Here is a 14,927-nt window from a genome sequence, read left to right on the forward strand (position 1 = left end):
GGAATTTATTTTGAGGTATCATAAACTTCTAATGAACACATTTGTATAGGTTATGTTCCCCAGCAATTTGTAATAGTGTTTCTGGAACAGCAGTGTAAATTGCAACAAAGTACAGCAAAGAATGTGGTGACAGACAGGGTTAATCTCTCAGTGCCTGTCTGTACAGTACTAGGTTATGGATGTTGGTGATCACCTTTCTGCTCATTCAAGGATGGGTTATATACCTCTTACATACTAATTTAGTGCTAGATTGTATGAGGTTTTCTAGCCCTCTTAAGAGCAGCAAGAAACAGTGGCTCAAAAGGCAGCTGTCATTTCATACCCATTCCAGCTGCCCTTTCCACTCAGATTTCCTCCCATCCCCCTTTAAAAAAAGGGGGAGGGGGGGGAGAGATAGGATTGCAAAAAAGAGTATGACTGTTTGAAATCTCTAATGTTTAATCTGTCATATCCTACAGTTTTCTTAGCTATCTGCCAGTTTAAAATATACTTGTTTTTTCCTGCCTTGCCAGTAATTAGACAAATGCGGCAGTGCTTATGGCATCAAAACCTCTGTGGCCCGTAGAGCAATTTCTATCATAATATATCCCTAAATTTAATAGTAGTGGTGTAAAATTAACAAGCAACTCACTATGTTTCAGGGGTAATGGCTTTAATTATCAAAATGGCTAGTATTTTCCTTGATTGGCTGCTTTGGCTCCTCTTTTGTGTTTCTGTTTGGAGGAACAGAATCAATTTGTTATAATAATTGTATTTTATTTAACAAATAACAAGGCAAGCAGAAACATGGAACTCCTATAAAGTGTCACCAAGTTCCTGTTCACCTTGGCTTGCAGGTTTTCCTTTTATCCCCTTTACAGACAAAACCCAAACCTTTTCTTTCCCTGCCAGTATTAAATTTAAAGTTGTCATTTCCTTTTCTGCTTTCCTTGCAAAATTGCTTGCTTTGTGTTGTGCCTGGAGCACGGCTGTGCATGAAGAAGAGGTCTGATTAATTGGAAAGAAACTTTTTGTTACTGGAAAAGCTTGCACATTGGTGTGTGGATCAGAAATTTACTTTCTTGATCCATAGTGCCTTTTTCTTGCTACTGTGACATCTGTAAAGCTTCTGTCAGGGAATAGACTCATCACTAGTTTGTGTTCTCTTAAAGATGTCTCAGTCTTTAAGGCCAGGTGCAGTTGTGTTGATGCCATTTGGCTAAGCCTTGAAAGTTCCTGTAATCTGTGCCATCCTGTCTCATACAGTCCCATCTCATAGTTGTCCTTTCTCTGCAGTGCTCTATGCCCAGATCTCTGTGGCTGGGCTGCTCCAGCCTGGCGGACAGCATGCCCTCACTGCGATGCCTGTATAACCCAGGGACTGGCGCACTCCCAGCTTTCCAGGTACTTTCTGTCTCTCTCCGCTCCTTTTCTTTCCATCTGTGTATGTGTACATCTCCTTCTTTACTTGCTTGCTTGACCTCCATTTATTCTACTTCATCCTGCCTCGCCTATGTCATGCAGATCTCTGGTATTTAAACCCATCTTGTGTAGATTCAGGGCAGCTCAGTGCTGGGGCATTTACATTACCTCAATATAATATAATTATTTTGTCAAAATTGGCTTGGTACCATCATCTTTTCCATTGGCTTTCAATTGTGTCAAAAATATACCACTTAATTGTATTTGGCAAACAGTATCCATCACACAGTCTCCAATCTGGCTATTCATGCAGTGATTCCCCTTCTATCTAAATTTTGTCTGCCACTTAGAGGACTGAGGGGGTGGGTTCATTGCCATAGTGATAACTGATGCCAGCATTTGTTTACTTCAGGTTTGTTAGCAGTAGTCTGGACATCTTGATCACAGAAAATTATTGTACAAGTAAGCTGTCAATCAAAAGGCAAATAAAGGAAACTTATTTTTTTCTTTGGTCTCTGAATTTGTTAGATCTAAGCTTTGCTCTGTCGTGAGACAGGTTTCTGCCAAATAGACTGTTCAGGTGCTTCGGGTGGCCAGGGAGTCTTACAAAATGCACACACTCTTCTGTGGGGAGAGAGAGAGAGAGGCAGCTATTGGGTGAGCATCTAGAAACCTAGACAAGGCTCTGAAGATCATTGCAAGCATTTTACGATGACATGTGCATGTAAACAGCAGAGACCGGGCAGCAGAGATGTTATTTTTATATTGGATACTCTCTCTGAGATGTGTGAGCTTAAGTGACTGAGGAACCTTAGGAGTGTCTCTATAGAGTGTGTTTATTGGGGCTCATGGTAGCATGAACGTTTACTTCAAGGTTTATGCTGCTGGATTACGCTACTGCTGACCAAACCTGTGGCAGAGAGTTTTGTTCACCAGCATCTTGCAAAACCAGATGTAATGAATAAGCTATAATCTTTCTGAAATTTTCAGTCAGTTTGGTTAAAGTTAATTATCTGCCTCTAAAGGACAGCATGCAAAGATTATTTTGAATTTGACTTCCTGCTTCGAGGGCTAGGAGAGTACTGTGGAAATAATCCTATCAGTCTTGGGAGGTTTAAGTGTCTTGCATCATTTTGCTGCAACTCTTTTTGCTGACCCAGCAGTAGCGCTGATGGGCTCTGGAAGGTGTCCTGCCAGGCCTCCTTTGCTGAAGCAAGCTTTTAGTGGAGCTTTCTGTGGGGGAGGAGGAAGACGATTTTTTATTAGTCTAAGAGGACTCTGGAGACAACAGGCAGAGTTTAGACTCCTACTTCTAATCCTGATTTGCATAATTTGACTAAATCGGATGGGCCTCATTTTTTGGGCTTTCAGCTGTTGAATAAATCTCAGCGCTCTTTAAGCTCAGGTTTTAGAAAACCTTAGCAGGAAAACAGTTTATAAACTCAAACTGGGACTCCTTTTTTTTTTTACTTGAAATATTTTTGATTACTCTGAATAAGCATATATTACAAAGGGGAAGGGAAATTAGCCTCTTTTAGCTCAGTGTGTTCTTGCCAATGATAGACATGAACAATAACTTTTCTGCTAATGCAGTGCATTGATGTCTGGGGTCAAATGAATCAGCTGCACAACCATTCAGTGTGTACTGCCTTCTTGGGAGAGTAGTAGGACTTTTGATGTTTACATTCCTGCAGATTTTGGGACATTTCCATGTGTGTTTAGTGACCATGGGAATTGGGGAAGTCTGCCCCATTTGCCATCTAAAATGGGATACTGGTACTCTTCACTGTCTGCTATGTTGAAGAATGCATTTAGTGCCAATTGAGAGAGAAACTAAACTGCCAGCAACAGCTTCTGCAGCAGCGAGTCATCCATATTTCAGTCCATTTTTGTCAATGGGCTTTGATCCCCATTAACTTGAATGGTTTGAAGAAATTTCCCCTCTCTGAGGCATGGCTTCTGCATTTTCCATTGCAGAAGTCTGCATGCGGAGTGGTTTGGAGCCTGCTTGAAGCTGTGATGTTGCAATATTTCATCGTTCTTTAATGCTTTTTTTTGGTATCAAATCTTCAGGAAAGCATTGAAGACTTCCTTGCAGCCCAGCAAATTTTCTCATATTATTTTCTTTTTTCTGTAGCAAGCTTGAAGTAACTGGAGAAGCATATCAATGTTCTTTGCTTGTGGCAAAAGAGAAGATGCCATCTGGAAGGCTACTTAGTCACTGCTGAATTTGTTTAGTTATTTACATGCTTACCTTCAGATGCTCAGGCAGAAATGTGGAAAGAGGCTCTTTTTGAATAGCTCGGTTAAATCCCTGCTGACTCCTCATGGGAAACATTGGCAGATATTTGATTTAGAGGTGATTCTGTTAATATGTCCAATAACTTAATTTTTCTTCTTTGTGTGTTTTTATTATTGGAGATACTTGTGTGAAAACAGGATCTTCTGGTTCATCAGCTCTGTTTGGCAGTCCTCCCACAGTGGGAAAGGTTTTAGGGCTAAACCCCTGAATGAGTGAATAAAGAGCTAGAAACGGTGGTTCTTAACAACTTTTATCTCAAACAGCTTTGCAACTGATAGTCTATTGTGTAACTGAATTTCATAGAGGTCATGTTGGAGGATGACAGCAAATTGGAACATGAACTCCTATTAAGGCACTGTGGGAAGGGGTCAAAGAGGGTATTTTGACAAGAGAAGGCGGCCAGCCATTCCATTTTCAGTGGCTTGGGTGCCAAATTTTACTGTTCTACAAAGCAACTGAAAACTAGGTTGCATGTAGATTCTCTTAATAATAAAAAAAACAAATTTATGCAGAATATATTATTTTTGTTAGAAATACCTGCTTTGGAACTTTCCAGATGTGGCCAACAGGTGTCTGCTTTCATGACATTTTTTATTTGAATATACTTAGCCTTTTAGAATATTTTTCCGTGCAGGCTCACAAAGCTTTATTTATGTTGCTTTTAGTAGTTGCAGTTCTTTGAAAATTCTGATTTACAATTACACCTATCAAATATGCCAAGGAGATGATTGTATTAATCCTTCCAGGTTTGCAGAAGACCATAGTATTTAATTTATTTCTGTAAGCTACTGTATAAACAAGGAGACTTAAGGAGCAATTTAAAAATCTTGCTAAAGGTTATGTACCAGCGTAATCACAGAGAACAGTCCAGCTCTTCTTTTTTACCTAATTGACACCCATCACAAATACCAGCTCCAGTTTAGATTGTAAACTTTATGGGACGAGAGTCATGCTTTTACTACTTTGTCTGGACTGTAGGCACAAGTAAAAAAGTAAAGAATTGTCTTGTCAGCTTTATTTTGCCAGAGCTGAATCTCTACTTCTGTAACAGACTCTAGTAGTCAGAGGAGGATTAACTTTTGTGGCAGAGGTAGCAGCATCTTGTTGAATACAGAGATATCTCTCAGGAATGCCAGAAATTCACATTTTGCTTTACTTGAAGTGAAGAAGGTCTTGATTATAAAGAACTACATGTCAGGGTTTGTCAGATGAGGGGGACTAACTTCTGCTTGGTTTTGCAGAAGCAAGGGGTGTCATCTTTAGTCTGGACAGAAAGCTGTGTCCTGCTTGAGAAAAGCATGGGCATGCTGTGCTAGGCAAATGGAAGTGAACAGGAGCACCCCTGGTGTTGTGCAGTGTGGATATGATGTACGCCTCCCCTTTCTTTGGACTGAGATTGCTTTTGGAAACAGGTGAGAGCATGAAAGTTGTAAATGGGCTGTGTAGTCATGGAAGCCTGTTGCACCCGTAAGGAAGAGACAAACTAAATTCTCAAATTTTTTTTTGTTCATATTTTTGTGATAGGAAGTGGAAGCTTTGTTGAAGTAGCATTGTCAGTAAATTGTTAGAAAAATTCCTTCAACCTGTTCTTACATTTTTGCCTTAAAAGTCGGCATTTTATTGTCAGGAAATACAGTGTTAATGTGACTAGTAGTATGTTATTTATGGTTATACAGGAGGTTAAAGCTAAAGTCTCAGGGTGGGCAAACTGCATGCTCAGAAATGCATTTGTAGGAAATTGTTTGGCTTTGGAGCCAATGCTTGCTGGTGTGCGTAGTGCTGTCTCTAACTGGGAGAGAGATGGGGTGTCCAGTCAACAAACTCCGTTGGTGTGGAGATGTGGCTGTCCTCGACCAAGCCTGGGTTGTATTCCCCGCTCATGCTCTGCCAGTGGCCATGTGAAATCTGCCTGTGGGCTGTTTATGGTGCGCCTCAAATGGAATCATAATTTTGGTGACTAATAGCCAGAGCATGTGGCTGCAGCACCCCCCGGCTGGTGGCAGGCTCTCCCCTGGTTATGAATGTCGTTAGGTGGCCCCCAACTGTTTACAAGACAGCAGAGGTGAGATCTTTGATTGACAAGTCAGAAATGCATTAGATCATTCCCTCTGCCAGTCTCTGGTTCATGCTGTTAAAAATGTCAGCCTCTCCAAGTTTGAATGGCAGCCCGAGGGCCTCAGAAGCTTTTTGTTTTCTGAGATGGAAACACAAATTGGATGTGTGCCTGAGCGCTTCATCCTGGGCTGTAATTTCATCTTTTAGCTAAGAACCACAAGGTACATGAGCAAAGCACCCTGTAAACAATAATACTGGGGAAAAAAATAAACAAGGTCGTGTTTCTGGTACGTTGATCCACTGGTGTCCTGACCTCTATCACGTTGAACATCTCCACTCTGATTGCTGTTCCCTTTGGCATTACAATGAGAGGAGAGAGACTGACACGGGAGGCAAAGATTTAAAGTTGCAGTGTTGTTGCACATTCCTTGTATTGGCTATGAAATATTGAACTGCCACAATGTGACACCTGGTTTTTTAAGCAAAGTTTCTTGTTGGAGGTGTTCGGCAGCAGTTGCTCCTGTTTCTCCTCATCTTACCACCTGGCAGGAGCAATTATAAAGGCATGAGAGGGGACATGAGAAGGAGCAGAAATGAAGCCAAATTAATTGTATAAATTTTGCACTTGACTCCAGTCCCTGTCTGTGGTTCAGACTTTTGGGAGCTATGCTGTAGGATGACCATGAGGGTTATCCTAGCTGGGGATTTTTTTTTTTTTTTAAATAAAGTAAATGCCCAGTGACTACAGAACAGCTTTGTTAGGCATATTTAGTGTTTATCCCCCTTTAAATCTAATGGCCTTTTCTGGCTGGTGGCATAACCTGTGCTGTTGCTCGGTGATGCTGGGAAGCCCACTGTACTCTGAGAGTCCCCAGCTTGTGCTGTAATAATCACAGCTCTCAGGTAAGATGCTTCCTTCCTTTCAGGTGGCAAAGAAGTCCTTCTCTGTGGATCAGTGGAGATGGTTTGGGGTTTTTTTGGTAGAATGATTTAAATTTGGTGTTTATTCTGCACCTGTACTGATCGTCAGAAGTTGCACATGCTTTTTATTAGTTCTTCAGTCTGAGTATCAAGAAGTATGACAGCATCTGTCACTGAGAAACACCACCCCACTATGCCCTGCATGATGATTAATTTAAACTGCATTCTAGCTAAAAGCCCTCCCCCCCCCCCCCCCCCCTTAGCCTCTGCATTAATGATCTCATTACTATGAAATGTGCTCTTCCTGGTAAGGAGAGGGCAAGGTCTTTAGCACACTGGCATTAGTTTGGCTGGTTAGTTTAAAAAAAAATATACAAAACTCATCCGAGTTTTCTTTCCTCCCTTGTTAGAAGTCAGAAAGGTGTATCAAGCCGTAGTGACAAATGGCATATGCAGCGCCACACCGAAGGCGTACAGGTATTTTTAAAGCTAGCTCCAGTTCCTCAGGATTGTGAACATCTGCTTGGAGGTATTGTAGAGCTCCACAACGCACTAATTGAATTACTCTTTTTCTGGAGTTGCAGGCTGTGCTAATTGAATTAGAATCAGGCAGTGCGGGTGCGCGCACGCGCTCAGCGCGCACGTGCGCGGGGGCGGGGCGGGGCGGCGGGCGCGGGCATCCCGCGTACTGTGCTGCCCTCCGACGGCCGCGGCCGGTACTGCGGGCCGGCTGCCGCCCCTTGCTGCATGCCTTGCGTTTCCTAATGGCACTTCTGTGACTTTTCCCTGGGCTTCCGAAGTCTAATCTTAATCGTTTTTGCTTTATATGGAGAAAGGAGGCATCGGGCATACCTCGCTGCGGTCCCCTTGCAGCAGTTATAAATGTTTGTGTGCCGCGCACCGGCGTAGTCCGCTATAAATCACTTGACTGGGTTATCGCTTTGAGTGTGGTGGCTAGGTGGGCAGTGTTTCTGAGGGAGCCAGTTGCACAAGATCAGGTTTGCCTGTTTCTGCAGAACTGGTAAAGAGCTAATACCACATTAATTTGAAAATTAAAATATGGAATTTTACCACAGATTTGGAGAAGTCGTGAAGTACTTTATCATCCAGCATGTAAGCCAACATTAGAATTCAGTGACTCCTGGCAAATATAACATGTGGAGGTAGTTCGGAATAACTTTAAAGGCATACATGGATATGGAGAACAAAATGAATTATTTCTTCTTTGAAATCAGATTTGTGTGACCACGTGCAAATTTCAGGAAGACCAACCCCAAACACTCAGAGTAGAAATGCACTTGCTAAATCTTGAAATTCATAGCTTGAAGAGATACTTTGCTGTACTGTCAGGTGGATTTCTTTTTATTTCCTCTGCTTTCTATTGGCTACTAATCATATAGTGCACAAAAATAGTCAGATATTCTCTATCCTGTATTCTTTCTTCTGTAGGCAGTGAAATGACTCAGTTTTCCATACAATTCCAGCCATTTCCACTCAGCTTTCTGTATGTTTGGTAGATCATCCTCATAAACTGTATCAGAGATAAGATGGTATTTATTTTGCTTCAGTGGTTTTTCCTTTGGTTTTGCTACTTTTCAAATAGATGAAAATAATTTACTAGAATGCTCTGCAAACTAAGTAAAATTAAACTATGCTTGTCAAAATACATAACCAGTACTCCATGATGTGCGTGATTCTTTTTTATTATGTTTGTAGACTTGCCCTGTGTCTGGTGATGTTAAACAGGGCTTCTAATTGGCACTGAGAATTAGCAAAGTGCTGCTATACACAGAACTTGGGAATTTTCAGTTTCATTGAAATTTGTTTAACAACCTGCTGCCCCAAAAATAGAATGCAGATTTTTTTTTTAAAATGTATGAAATAGATTTGTGTTGCTTTTAGAGGAGAATTCCCAAACAAATTTATCCATTAAATTTGTTTTGATTTTACTTACTTTTGTAGTTTTTTTCTCTTTTGCATATTTATATTTATATTTTTATATAAATAAAGTATTAAAAACAATAACATCAGATTGTCAGCCTTCTTGACTCCCTTTCCTAGTAGTCCGGTAGACTGCTTCTAGCAGCCATTGCTAATGAAATATCCAAGTAACTCATTGGTTTTGCCCAAATGTTAATTTGGGGTTCATGTTTAGTTCTTAACTGACTGAATATAATTTGGTACCATTGTGGAATTTTCTAAATTGTGCCTGTATATCGTAAGATCAACCATCCGCTTTTTGCCAATCTTCTACAAAAATCATTGTGATTTATTCTCTCAAAATACAACCATATATCCAGCAAACAAAGGAAGCAACTCTTCGTTCAGCCAATAAAGCTGCATACATTTTTACTCTTTCAGGAATATGCCTTGCTCTTCTATCACATACTCAGAGTAATAAGCTGTGCAGCAACCTTTTGATGTAGGTAATAACATTTGACCTTGCAAGAGAGTATGCTCCCTTGTGCAAATGAAGACAACTAAAACATTGATGTTTTGTGATGTTCTTAATTAAAAAAAATAATAATAATTGGCGTGTAGCATAGGACACCTACATACAGTGCCTTCTTTTGGTAGAAGTCAGAAGTGAAGATGGTCATGTTGGGGGGATTGGCGTTATCACCTTTAAAATAACGTGAGGGTGAGTTCTGTGCTGCCTTAATAAGCTGTAAGTGGGAAAGAATCCATTCTATCCAGTGTATAAAGTGCTTTTAAAAACAATCTATTTCTAGAACCTAAATTGTCCTGGGACCAGCTCTTGATATAAAAATTCATAGAAACCTGTTTTTCTGAGTGTGGTAACTTCTTGCCATAGTGCTGTAGTGTTAGAATTCACATTGGCCAGGTTGTTCTGTAAATTAAACAGTGACAGCTTCCCTCGGGGGAACAGCCAATGTATTTATGATGATGTGCTGATTACACAAAATACACTGCAAGCAGAAAACAGCTGCAGAGAACAAACCTCTTAAAAGAATACAATTACAAATAGCACCCTCAGTATTTCTAGTGGTGAAAGTAAAATACAGCATGCTAATGCAGGCTTCTAGTTTGCTTCCAAAGAAGACAAGAGATCTATGAAGAAGAGGCTGAAGTATGGTTGGATGCACACGCAGTGCCAATATGGAGTGGCATATAATCGCTTTCTGAAGGTGAAGGGCAAGAACATACCTCAGGCCTGCTTTTTAGCTGTCCTTGTTTCTTGAAATTTCTGTGATTGTAGTTCCAGCAGCACTGGCCAGTGGGCCATCGGGGCTCTCTGGTTTTTGGCATTTTGACCACTGTGGTTCATTCCCTCTGCCCTGGTTAAAAACTGAGATGTGGTGAGTTGACTAATAAATAGTTTGTGCTACCAGTCTGACTGTTATGAAACAGTTTGTAGGAGCTGGGGGGGGGGGGGGGGCAGGGAAGAGAGAAAGTGTCCCTGGTTCAAAACTGATCTTTCTTCTGCTGCTAATTGTTTGTTTTGATGGAACTTTTAGAAATAAATCTGAATTGTTTTTTTCCTGGACTGCAGTGTTTCAATTTTAAAAGGTCCTTGATGTTTATGTGTATGGCAAAGACTTGTACAGGCCGGTTTAGGATATGGCAATAAAACTTGAAACAAAATGTTACTGGACTGGAATTGCTTTGTGTTCTGTGGCTGTATGCAAGAGAAAAGTTTAGAGAGAAAACTAAGTTAAAGAGAAAAGATGGTGGTAAGAAGTGCTACAGTGGGATTTTGTGTAAGGGGTTGTCGAAAATTAGGAGAATGTGGTGGTGGCAGCTCCCACAGCTGCTAATGCCTCACTTTGCAGGGCTTGAAAACAACAAAATCTCCAAAACTCCAAAGCACAATCTTTTTATGTCTGAGATGGGCTGTCACACTTTAATCGTTAAAATGCAACACTTTACTTATGGCTATGTCATGTATGTATATGGGAGAGTTCAAGTACCAAGAATGCCCTTTCCATCCACTTTTTGATAGTCATTGATAGGTAAGTACAAAGCCTTTTAAAAGTCTGGGATTTCTTGTGTTTGGTGTCTTTGTTATGTTCCAAGACCAGTATCAATAAAACATGTTTCAGATACTGGGCAAGAAATCATCTGCTTAAAACTAAGAAATGTTGCCCTTTCAACATACAGATCTGATTTAAAGCAGATGAGGAATGACATTGGCACTCTAATTTGGAAGGACTTAAATTCACTTGCTTACGAAGAAGAATCAGGCTTTCCATCTATGGATTGCTGGCATGTACTAATAGACTGTTACTCATCTGTCTGTATTTTCTTTAAATTGTTTTTGAGCCTCCCTGTGTTGTCCTGCTCTGCTGACATGTATCCCATGTGGCAAGAGGGAGTTTTGTATAATCACCCTGCTTTAATCAATAGAATAATTGATAAACCAGATAAGATTTAAACTGATTACCTCCCCGAGTAGAACTCCCTGAGGGCCTTGGACTCTCTTAATTTTGACATGTATGTTGTGTACCCTGTGGATGAAGTGCAGTTTGAATTATCTGTTTTTATTTGCTTAATGACGGGGAGGGTGTTAAAGTCAAATGTTTAATTAACCCAGCAATGGGCTGCGCTGTCACTTACACACACATCCAGCTGATTGAGATATCTCACCGAGAATACTGAATAGGAATGATAATGTGGCACTGAGACGGAAGATTGCTTTTTCAATCCATTTGCTGGGTCACTGCTTTGAATGTCTTATTGGATGAAAGGCATTCAGCCTGGAAAAAAAAAAAAAAGCATTTAAGTACATTTTGTTTTCCTGGCCCCTCTTCACCAAGAAGTTAACTAAAACAGATATGTTGTAGGTTTAATAAGCCATTTATGTTGTAGCAAAAAGCTGCAAATAGTGGATCTCAATAGGCAGTGATCTAGAGCTGTATAATTTTCTATAGGAACAAAAATGTTTGTTTAGCCCCAAGGTATCTGAAGGCAAGAGACTATATATGCCTTTATCTTCCCTTCTTTGATTGCTTGACTACCCACCCCATTTGATGGTCTCCATAGCAGGTACAAGTCTTCTTCCTTACCCGGCAGAATGAGATGTGCAATAACATTTTGTAACTCCTTGCTCTAGTTCAAGAAAATGGTGTTTTGGACTTGGAATTATTTTGTAATAGCAGAACCTAATAGTGAGCTTTTAAATTGAAATGTTACAGGAGGGGCTGTTGTGTTACCATGTTCAAATGTTGTCTAGCCAAATCAGGGGGACCCAGGCATTTGTTTCTTGGGAGGCAGCTGTTAAAAGTCTGCGGTGCTTGCTAGCTGAATGTTATAATGTGTGGTGCCTAATTTGTGATTTTTCCATTCTTTTATTAGAAGATCCTAAAATTTTTTTTGTTTGATGTCATGGAAGGTTGCGACATGTTTAGATTCGCACTCTTTTTTTTTTTTTTTTTGGTATCTGCAATGAGGTTTTTCAATAGCACTGTATGGAAGTAAACACAACATATATTGGAAATGAACTAAATTTGTCCCATAGTCCAGCGGTAGATGATGCTTCCTGTAAGGAAAGCTGGAAAAAGCTCTGAGGCCTGCCTGTGTGGACAGATTACTACTGTGAGGAACATTGGGGAGGTGGAGCTGTGTCACCCAAACATATGGTAACTCTGTAGGTACTTTGAACCTGTTTTAGATTGAAAACCAAGTTGCCTGGGCTGCAGGATCACCTGGCTTACATTGTCTGAGACATAAAGATACTGGTGCCTCTACGTACTGTGTTGTAGAAAACGTGCTGTGAATTCACACCAATCTAACGCTGCAGTGAGATCACAGAGTGGCCATTTCTTTAAACAAGCGGCCTGCTTTCATTTGCTGTTTTGAGGAGGAACCATGCCTAAACAGTTAACACAGTGTGGGGGATAGAATTTGGGGTTTCTTCCCCCATGCTGTCACTTTGACTTTAGGCAGGCAACTTCTGCTTCATGCCTTTGTTTTGTATCTCCTTCTCCCTTATCCTGCAGTGAAAAACAGGAAGGAAAATACAAGGAAAGCAGAAAAGTACAGTGAGATGAGGACAGTGTGGTTGAAGTAGGTGTTCGGGAATGAGAAAGCCATGGGCTCTAAGGAAGGGGTGTGACGAGAAGTGGAGGTCTTTTTGTCTGCTTGACAGGAAAGCTTGGAATGAGAGGGTTTTTTGGAAAAAATAAAGTCAAAATAATAAGTGTAGGGATGGGAAGGGACGGAGTTTTATAGTGAGACCAGTGAGATGGCATTGGTCCTTTGAGGAAAGTAGTTACAGAAAGTTAGAAAATGCTTCAAGGACATGAAATCTATAGCAAAACTAGCCAATTTTACAACCCATTTCTCAGAGCACTTACAGCTCCTATGCAGATGAAGCTGTAATAAATATTATACAAAGAAACTTAATCTGTATCTAGAGAATTTTAATAAATAAAAAGTTTTTAAAAACTCCCTGGATCCGCTGGCTCTTGCTAATTCTTTGTTAGTGCTAGAAATACGTTTTTGACATCTTTTTTGGATGTTAGCTTATGTTCAGAGCCTGTAAAAGCTGACTTTGTGCTTCCCTCCGTCCCCCTGGGGAAAAAACCCATCTTATTCAAGCATATAACAGCTCTGATAAAAGCAAAGATTCGTGGGTGGGGGAGGGAAGAATCCTGCAAAATGTGAATTAGTGAATAGTTTCAAACTTTAGTACTTTAACACTCTGGGATGAGTGTTGAAAATGCATTTTTGTGGAAGGAATGTAGCAAAATGAAAGCAACAAAGAATTGAGAGCCAAGCCTTGATTGATTCTGTTTCTCTCTAAAAGACTTCTGTTGCATGTGAAATCCCTCTTCCTGAAGTATTCTACAATTTTACAGTTCTGCAGTCTGGCAGAGAAATTTAGCTCAGCTGAAACTGGTTAAAAAAGAATTTGAGCATGAATTTAAAAGATTGGAGAAATCATTAAAGTTGTCCTGAAGAATAGAAAGGTGAGCAGATATGCAGGATCAGTCACTAGTAAGAGACAAACCAAAGCACAGCGATAAGGAGATTCAGAAAGAGTCCTGACACCAGTCTTATATAAATGGCCTGGTTGGATATTTGGAAGTATGCTCATATTAGGTGTATTATAAGGTTAATTGGGTGTTTTCATCCATGCTTTTGGGGAATATGTGCTTTCTGTTCCTTAAAAAGATGTAGATAGCTTTGAACTACTATAAAATCTTGAAGTACAAGATGTACGCCATAAAATCATGCATAGAAAGTGCTAGCTATAAAAGCATATGTATACCTGTGAAGGTGCTGATCAATTTGTGCTATTTAGGAAAAGAAATTCTGAAACAGACCTGGCTGTGAAAAAATGCAAATAATAAAATTCAGCTAGAGGTCCTTGAGGCTTCTTAAGCTCTAACCTTATTATGAGGAATGGGGAAGTCGAACTGCCTAATGCAGATGTCTGTGAGTTACAAAAATAACCAGATGTCCTGATTAGCAGAAGCAAATGTTCTTCCCTTAATCCACGTGAAATTATATTCAAAGGCTCTCCGGATGTAATGCTTGTGTAAATAAGGCACCAACAAACACTGGAATAGAAAGGGCCATTGGCCAACTAGCTTGCAAGGCTTGAAAGCTTGAATATTAAAAACAAATTTACCACTGCTGACTCTCTTAAATTCACAGAACAGAAATGTTAAGCAGGCCTGCTTCCCAGGGAATGTGGAAAGACTGCTCTCATTAGCCATATTCTCTCTCTTTCCCTCCCCTCTTCCCCCCCCCCCCCCCCCCCCCCATCTCTCTCCCACTCTCATTTGAGAAATGTGTATGAAGTGAAGCTAGCTTTTAAAAATCTCCCTAAATGGCTTGTTCCCAGGATCTGGATTTCTGTTTATTTTTTAACTAAAACTAGACTCATGCTTTTCAAAATGTGACTGTTCATCAGATCTTTGATATTTGTGCTGGCTTTTGGTATTTTAACATTAAATTGAATTTACTGTTCTTCTAGTAATGTTGAGACTCCCCACACCCTTAAATTACCCTTTAATAAGTTAAATAACTTGATAACTCTTCTCGATGTCGTGAAGTTGCATTGTCAAGTTGCATTGCTTTGAAAAGTGTGTATTTTTCTAATGATCGCTTTGAATGAAAAATAAGGAAAAATACAGAGGATCCATTCTACAGGTGTAAAAACCAGAATCTTGTCCTGGTTTTCAGCTGCAAAAAAGGTTGAAACTTTTGTTATGGTGATCATGTGTTAACATAGATGCAGACCAAACTAGGACTTGTGTGAACATGCATGTGTGCATCT

At 40.2% G+C, this 14,927-nt stretch overlaps 1 protein-coding gene across 7 annotated transcripts in view; it reads left to right on the plus strand.

Annotated features, from left to right (window-relative positions):
• Positions 1–14,927, plus strand: part of BTRC (beta-transducin repeat containing E3 ubiquitin protein ligase) — a 119,826-nt gene that overhangs the window by 26,453 nt on the left and 78,446 nt on the right. For 3 of the 7 annotated variants that reach the window (XM_056351539.1, XM_056351537.1, XM_056351538.1), the window contains one exon: positions 1,276–1,383. The exons of the other annotated variants lie outside the window; for them this stretch is intronic. In XM_056351539.1, the coding sequence (XP_056207514.1) occupies positions 1,276–1,383 (108 nt within the window). The remainder of the gene's footprint in view (positions 1–1,275; positions 1,384–14,927) is intronic. 7 annotated transcript variants of the gene reach the window in all.

This window comes from Falco biarmicus, chromosome 9, assembly GCF_023638135.1.
Source record: "Falco biarmicus isolate bFalBia1 chromosome 9, bFalBia1.pri, whole genome shotgun sequence".
Lineage (NCBI taxonomy): Eukaryota > Metazoa > Chordata > Aves > Falconiformes > Falconidae > Falco > Falco biarmicus.